Source organism: Cyprinodon variegatus, unplaced genomic scaffold (genome assembly GCF_000732505.1).
Source record: "Cyprinodon variegatus isolate N-32 unplaced genomic scaffold, C_variegatus-1.0 Scaffold57, whole genome shotgun sequence".
NCBI classification, from domain to species: Eukaryota; Metazoa; Chordata; class Actinopteri; order Cyprinodontiformes; family Cyprinodontidae; genus Cyprinodon; species Cyprinodon variegatus.
In genome coordinates this window covers 1,686,007-1,693,955 of record NW_015150510.1, presented here as the reverse complement: position 1 = coordinate 1,693,955, position 7,949 = coordinate 1,686,007, and the positions used below count along the sequence as shown (strand labels likewise).

Sequence of the window (7,949 nt, the reverse complement as noted above, 5' to 3'; positions counted from 1 at the left end):
TGACACTGCATATTTAACACTGTGTAGGCTAAATTTACAGCCTTTTTTTTCTTAAAGCCAAAAGCTTTATTTTATATGGATTTGTGACAAAATACAATTTAGGGTGTTAATAATAAAGTAACAATTAATCAATAATAAAAAAAAAAACGTTTCAAACTAATTTTTTATACCTCTATATTTTTACTTTTTTAAGTAGTCAGGTCATTCTTAAAAGTTAAAAATCGTTTTTTTTTTTAGAACCGGCTTTTACTGTTAAAGTTAAACTGTTAACTGAGGTATTATTAGTTTAAGTTTATGGTCTGACTGTTTTATTGGCTTCAGTATCTGCTTTTATCTTATTTTTATCCATCCACTTGCTTTTTTTTTTTTTTGCTTTGATTTTGCTATTTTACTGTTTCATTCATGTAAAACATTGAATTGTCTAGATTCAAACAAATTTTCATTGATATAATTTTATCACATCAAGCTGCTGTTTCAGATCTACGTGCTCATAAGCACGAGCAGCAAGCGCGTTTATCAGATGAGCGCGTCATCCGGAGGTTCACTCTCTCTGCACTGATTTACTTACAGATGAAAAGCTGTATTTGAGCAACTTTATAATGACGTCAACACCAATGAATTCAGGTTATTTAACAATGAATACAAACTACACCCCTAAATACATTCAAAATAAACAAAAACCAGCATTAATTAACTTAATTTTGCTTAACATTTTAGCTTTAAAGGTGTGGATATTGCAGGTGGGCGGAGCTCCGCATCCGGGGAACTGACGTTGACCTCTGACGTCACTTTGCTGGATAGCAAACATGGCGGAGGTAAGAAAGTGAAATAAATACTCAGAAAAAATATTTCTCATCATACGCAATAGTAAAAAAAATTTTTCTGAATGTGCGCACATTATCTGCGTGTCGACGGTTTTAAAACAAATGAAAATGCTGCGTAATGATTTGCTAGAGGGCGGTCATTTATTTGAGTCCAAAATGTTTTGTAAACTTCGGATTTAGCTAGCATTAGCCGCGCTAGCCTAGAGGTACTTCATCTAGCTGCGGTGTTTATTACTTCACGGTTTCTCTGAGGTATTCATCATCGTATGGGAAAACTTTTTATCGGACATTTTCATGTTTTAGGGTTATTTAAGTCTTTGGGATTATTCTTATTTGCCGTTTGTTGATGGTGAGCTAAACTTGGGTTTCTTAGCGGAATTCTGTGGAGGTAAAATTAGCTTACAACTTGTATTGAAGTTAGCGAGTTGAGAAAATGAACTCACTAAGCGGTGTCTTATTAAAGGAAACTGATTTAGTCCAGCTTATGAAAGCCGTTGCATTTTGAATGTTCTGGCTATAGTGACAGGGATGAAACGACATGTTCCTTACATGAAGCGGGCATGTAGCCTTTGTGTCCCATTGAGTTGCTGGGAGCTTTTAGGGCTCAGCAGCATCAGGCGCGCTTTTTTTGGACTCCGCACACCTCCCACTGATGCAGTAATGGCTCCATAACTCGGGGTGGTCGCCGAATGGTCCTCCTGTTGAGGAGGGGTTGTCTTTTTTTCTTTTCTTTTTTTTTTTACTTTGTTTATGGGGAGATTAGGAGGTAGACTTAAAACATTGAGTTTAAACCAGTCATTTTCAGTCTAGTAAACTTAGTATTGGATCTCTGTGTAAAAATACCTTAAATTGTTTCACTTTTTGGAGAAAGAAATATATATTTAGTCAGTATTTATCAACAAATGGCTCAGTAAAAAAATATTTTTTATGTTGTGATCAGACTTTTTGGAGAAAGAAATATATATTTAGTCAGTATTTATCAACAAATGGCTCAATAAAAAAAAAATTTTTATGTTGTGATCAGGTTTTTTTTTTTTTACCAAAGAAGCCTAAAAGAAAAAAAAATAATCTAAGAAAAAATCCAACTGAATAATGCTATTTGTGTATTAATGTACACGTTCCTGCTCTGTTGTAAAATATTTGTTCTAAATTAAATGTACATAAAGTCCAAGTTTTTCATGCTATGTATTGGCCTCATGTAATTATGCAATAATTAGCAGTAATAAAGGTATAAAAACACCAAGCTCCATGTAATTAATTATGAAGTTTTCAATTGTTGCATTAGTGACTGAAATAAATTAACTTTTAATTTTAATATTCTAATTTGTTAAGTGACTCATTTTGTTTGTTTAAATCATTTTACCAGGTTGAGGAGTTTTTCTCCCTCCGTTTTTATAGTTACTGTGAGGGGCAGAGGTATTTTAGAGATAAAGCTTAATAAAAGCAACTACAACATACCTTTTGATTTTGCTCTTAAACAAGATGCTCATTTATTTTATTTTAATCTCCACAAAATTTATAAAGAAGACCACTTAAGAGAAGATTTTCTCTTCTACAGTCAAGAATGTCATTTCAACAGTTCAACAGAGGGATTTATTTTATTTGATATTTCTGTTAAAATGACTGAAAAAAGGCCAGAAACCTAAAATCAATCTTTTGAAAATACAGCAGTATATAACCACTGTTATGCAAAACAATGTCCTTTACAACTTAAGAAGGTAATACCTAAAGATTACAAAGAACAAGACAATAATAATTACAGTTGGTTACCAAATTACTTAATGTGCTAGCAAATAGGGCTGGGCGATAAGACGATACATACCGTTCGGACGATAGAAAAGTGTCTATCGTGCTAATTCTATTCTATCGTTTCTAACACAATTGTATCTCGTATTCATGCAAATATTTCCCATGGTAGACTACGACAATTGTATTAGTGTAGCCATGTAGCCTACACACAGCTTATAAGTGATAAACAAGATTTTTTTTTTTATCCACAAAGAAGCGGCGTCCTGTGGTTTTTGCAACATGACGCTTCTTTACGGGTTTTTGACTCACATGCGGGTTTGCGACATGCTTTACGTTACTTAACTCATGAGAGATGGAGACGCAGGAGGCTGAAGTATTAAACCTGTGGTCGCAACAAACAGAGACAGCTACGCAGGCAACCCAAGATAAAGAAATTTTACCAAAAAGAGGGGGCACATCTGTGATTTGGTTACATTTTGGATTTAGCAAGTCCAACAAGGAGCAGACAACATTTGCAAACTATGCTACAAGACTGTTCCCTTACCCGACGGAAACACGACAAACCTCTTCTAATACCTAAAGAAGAACCACAGTAATTTAATTTAAATACCCGTAGGATTTGAAAAAAATGTGAAGGATACTGTAGCCATACTTCCACCTCATCTTATGCATATATATTGTTGCACTACAATTTATTTTTCTAATTTGTGACAGTTCTATAAATGTCACTTCAAAATAAAGTTGAAAAAGTAAGCAATTATATTATTTTGTCATATTTTTCAGAGATTTGCTGAAAATGTACTTAATTGGAGCATATTGCGATATATATCATTATTGTGATATAAAATAGTCCATATCATGATATATGATTTTTTCCATATCGCCCAGCACTACTAGCAAATGTACATGTTTACAGGAGCTCTTGTTTTCACATAAATCTTGCCCTCTTATTAAGAAGTGGCCCAAATTACGAAGTATGATGTAGAACTGCCATTTTTCTCTTCATAAAAAAAAAAACCTCCCACACCTTTTGTTTGTCTCTGATTTCATTGGTTTGGAAAATGGCTAAGCGAGTCTCCCTTCACGAGTCACAACCTGCACAGGATAGAGGCCTTCAACACATGCTACGATTTGGGTGTGTTGTGTTCACTTATAGAAAAAAAAGATTAGAATATAGTAATTTTGTTTTTTAGCTTTCCACCAGCCAATCACTGGTCAGCACCCGATAAGCATAAAATAAGTTGTTTCAATGTTTCAGCTTTAGGGCTGCAACCAGCCGTCATTTTGCTAACTGATAAATCTGTTGATTAGTTTTCCGATTGATTAATAATCAGTAATAAAAGGTTCCTTAGAATAATCCTTTTCTTTTTTTTTTTCTTTTTTTTTTTACAGAACTTAGACCAAAAGTAAAACGTTTTCTTTTATAGAGTTCTTAATAGAGCATTTTGATAGATGAAAAAAATGTTTCCGCCATAAATGCAAAATATTTATATATATTTTTTACGGTTTCGGTCTTAGTTACTGCTCTAAGTGGGTTGCTCTGTCAGCTGAAGGCTTGTTTTAGAGTCAATGCTCCATTTGATGTTTAAACAAGTACAAAACGAGTAGACGATTATTTCAGTAATTGAATAATCACAATATATCTGATCAATTGTTTCAGCCCTAATCAACTTATTTCTTTCTGCTAATATTGAGCCACATTTTTTTTTCACATTTTAAAGTAATATTTCACCTTATTATGTAAGGCTTCACAATATAAGGAAAGTACTATAAAGTTGAATGTTTTGACAACAGTAATATTTATGACTACTATTCACTTTCTTCAGTAGTTTTCCCCACTGCTCTCCCTGGGTTTTATCACCTTGATCTTTAACATCTATATCATCTGTGGACCATTAAAGCAAATTTTAATTAGCATTTCTGCCTCCTATGAAACGTCTGTGAAGTTTGATTCGTCCCTTCAATCTTTTTGGGTTTTTTTGGATTTTGAACCTTTGTATATAGATAAATCACTCTTTTACACTTTGTTATGAATGTTCTGCTTGTTTGGGATGTTGTGTTTATTTATTTATTTTTTTTTATCATCTAATACTATGTCCTGCATATGTTTGGATTTATTTCTTCTGTCTTCCTAACTTTATGCCCCTCCTTTTGCTGTGTTTCAGCCCTCCCTCGGGAATGCGAGCCCAGGTAGGTTGTTTTTTGTTTCTCTGCATTGCCTTTGGTATATGTGGAACATTTAACACCCCTCCCTCAGAATATCAACTGCTAATATTGACAATCATAGTTAATTTGTTATTTTGAATGTTCTCTTGTAATAATTTGATCTGTTGTCTTATACACAAAGATTTGTGAGATCTTGCTTTTAATTTTAGCTCAGACTTTTTTTCTAAATTGAATTTTTCCAGGAGGCTCAGCAGGTTCTGATGACCACGATTTTGATCCGTCGGCGGACATGCTTGTTCACGACTTCGACGATGAACGTACCCTGGAGGAGGAGGAGCTGCTGGAGGCAACAGATGAGACCAATTCCAACGAGATCGAAGATCTAGCTCGGGTTTGTGTGAAACATTTCAGTCGTTTTGGGTTTCAGTCAGCATTACGGTAAAAGAACAAAAACAGAAAACTAAAGCTAAAAAAGAAAAAATAAATCACGTATTTTACTGTGAATTTTAAGGTTCAAGAATTTTAAACATCAACATCTTTTTATCTGTTCTCTCTAATTCACTGTTGAATGGATTATTGGTTGAATTACTTTTTGTTTTACAGGAGGGCGAGATGCCCATACATGAGCTACTTAGTCTTTATGGTTATGGGGGCAGATCTCCTGCAGAGGAAGAGGAGGAGGAAGATGAAGAACCAGAGGAAGAGGATGAGGAAGAGGAGGATGAAGAAGAGGACCTTGATCATGATGAAAGTAGCAGAAGCACTGGAGAGCTGAAAAAGAATGAGGTATGCTGGCGTTTTAGTGGTGATTTAAAACCAGGACATGGAAAGCTACTGTGCAAATAATCAATAGTCCAATAGAATTGAAATTCAATTGCAAATTCAAGTTTTCCTCCATTTCTGCCACATTATTTACTATCTTAACCTTTCTTTCTTAATATTTCCATCTTTGAAACCAGTAATGCATCAATTAATCGGCCTTGAGTCCGTTTGGACAATTTTTCATCTAACAACCTTCAATTGTGTGTCAAGATGCACTGATCCATATTATTCAAATCCAGCACTGATAAAGGGGCTGAGCGGGTTGCACCATAACCCATGCTGACCCAGTGCTAATTTATAATTAACAGTATATCTTGCCATGCGAGTAAATGCATCACACATGGCATAAATAATGTTAAAAATTTGAATATCACTAGCTGCTGTGTTTGCTCTGCGCGATTACGTAATCAGCGTTAAATCATAAAGTAAAAGTCACTAGATTGCTGTAACTGTATTGCTGTGTATGATATTGATTAAACCAGAAATGACTGGATCAGAATACTGGATCTGCATCATTCATCCGATATCTGATAATGCTAATTGGTAAATGTCTTAGTCAATATCTTAGTATTTCAAAACATGAATAAATGCTGTTATTTAGCAGCTCAGTTGTATGGCATAAAGTATGTCGTTTTGTCAAAAAGCCTACTCCATAATGCATTTGTTTTGTTTTTAAGAGCATCATTCTTGTTTTCTGGGCTCTGATCGAATGCAGGGGGGACATAAAGTGAAAAGCCATTGAGTCTTTTGCTACAAAACATATAATCGTTTCTCTTATCCCAGCAAAATACAATAAAAGTTAATGTCCAAGTTTCACATTCCTGTCTCAGAGATGTGTTTGTTAAATCTCTATAAGGTCATGTTTGGTTTTCTTTTAGGGTGAAGATTTTAAGGCTTCATCAGAGCAAGGCAGCGACCCTCAGACCTCTTCTGATGGCCGCACACGCTCAGTCCGATCGCTCGGGACGGCAGAGCTGATCCGCCGCGCCAAGTACTTTGAAAGTAAGAGTCTGCAAGCGGCATGTCCTAATGTTTGCATTAAGAAGCAGTCGCTTTTCTAACCTTTATAACACTTCTCAGGTAATCATGATGTGGAGGAGGAGTCGGAGGAAGATGAGGACTATGTTCCCTCTGAAGACTGGAAGAAGGTGGGCTCGCACTTTTCACTCACTTCTATGGTCACATTACGCAATAACCAAAGTGCTATATTTGCCTGTAAAAATGGAAAGTAAAAGAGCTATTTCTTATCTGTGTGGTTGTGAGTAACTATTTGTTTCTACCAACAGGAGATTATGGTGGGTTCTATGTATCAGGCAGAGACTCCGGTCGGTTTGTGTAAATACAAAGAAAATGAGAGAAGTAAGTGGTTGTTGTCTTCCTCTCTGATGTTAAAGTGTCTGCTGGTGTTTCTGTTGATATGAGGGTCGACCCTTTTAACCGTTTTTTTTTTTTTTTATTTAAATTTCGCCGTCTAGTCTATGAAAACGACGACCAGTTGTTGTGGAACCCTGATTGTGTCCCCGAGGGAAAAGTCGTGGAGTTTTTGACAGAGGCATCGAGGCGAACCGGAGAGGAGAAAGGAGTGGATGCAATACCAGAGGGATCTCATATCAAAGACAATGAACAGGTGAAACAACTAATCTGGAGCTTAATGCTAATCAAACAGGCTTAAAATTAGACCGTGCCACCTTACCCGTTCCTTAAAAACCCAGCTTTAACTGAACTACAGCAGGCGGTGCTGTAAATTAGACCACATTTATTGGGGTTTTTTAATCATTTATTGCCAATTTAGTGCTACTTGTTCCCAATGTATTTTCTCATTGGGAACCTACTAGTATGGAAGTAAATCTGTGTCGCTGGGATTTGAAGAAAAAATGGCACTGAAATTTAAATGTTGTATGTTTGTACTTACAGTTTCAGTGTTAAAATATATTCAGAACACATTTTTGACCTAAAAAAGAAGTTCATTGTCATTATTGCTACACAGTTGAAATTCCATTTGTTTTTTTCTCTTCAAGCTAAAAATTCACATTACTATTTCAAAGTGATTACATTTTCAATACTTATTTTTTTAGTTTAATTTTTGAGTGTTAAAGAAATCTGCATATAAAAAAGTTCAACCTTTCAAAATTCAAACTCAATATTTTCAGCCTCCTGAGATTCAACTGGCTCTATTTCACTGTCTTAAATTCGGCGTCTAAATTCAGTGTAAAAAGGGAAGGGTTACTTCAGGTCACAGACATTAGCAATTGATTGTGGCGTCCAACACCCAGCCAATCACGTTACGTTTGCTTAGTCACGTGACGTGACGCCGAATTTAAGACAGTGAAATAGAGCCAGTTGAATCTCAGGAGGCTGAAAATATTGAGTTTGAATTTTGAAAGGTTG

The 7,949-nt window shown here is 35.3% G+C and overlaps 1 protein-coding gene across 2 annotated transcripts in view; it reads left to right on the top strand.

Moving 5' to 3' along the window:
- Nucleotides 1-774: 774 nt before the first annotated feature.
- Nucleotides 775-7,949, top strand: part of mier1 (mesoderm induction early response 1, transcriptional regulator) — a 16,690-nt gene continuing 9,515 nt past the window's right edge. For both annotated transcript variants that reach the window (XM_015371409.1, XM_015371408.1), the window contains exons 1-8: nucleotides 775-815; nucleotides 4,739-4,763; nucleotides 4,982-5,130; nucleotides 5,343-5,525; nucleotides 6,440-6,563; nucleotides 6,642-6,709; nucleotides 6,848-6,920; nucleotides 7,037-7,188. In XM_015371409.1, coding sequence (XP_015226895.1) covers nucleotides 807-815; nucleotides 4,739-4,763; nucleotides 4,982-5,130; nucleotides 5,343-5,525; nucleotides 6,440-6,563; nucleotides 6,642-6,709; nucleotides 6,848-6,920; nucleotides 7,037-7,188 — 783 coding nt within the window. In that variant the 5' untranslated portion in view covers nucleotides 775-806. The remainder of the gene's footprint in view (nucleotides 816-4,738; nucleotides 4,764-4,981; nucleotides 5,131-5,342; nucleotides 5,526-6,439; nucleotides 6,564-6,641; nucleotides 6,710-6,847; nucleotides 6,921-7,036; nucleotides 7,189-7,949) is intronic.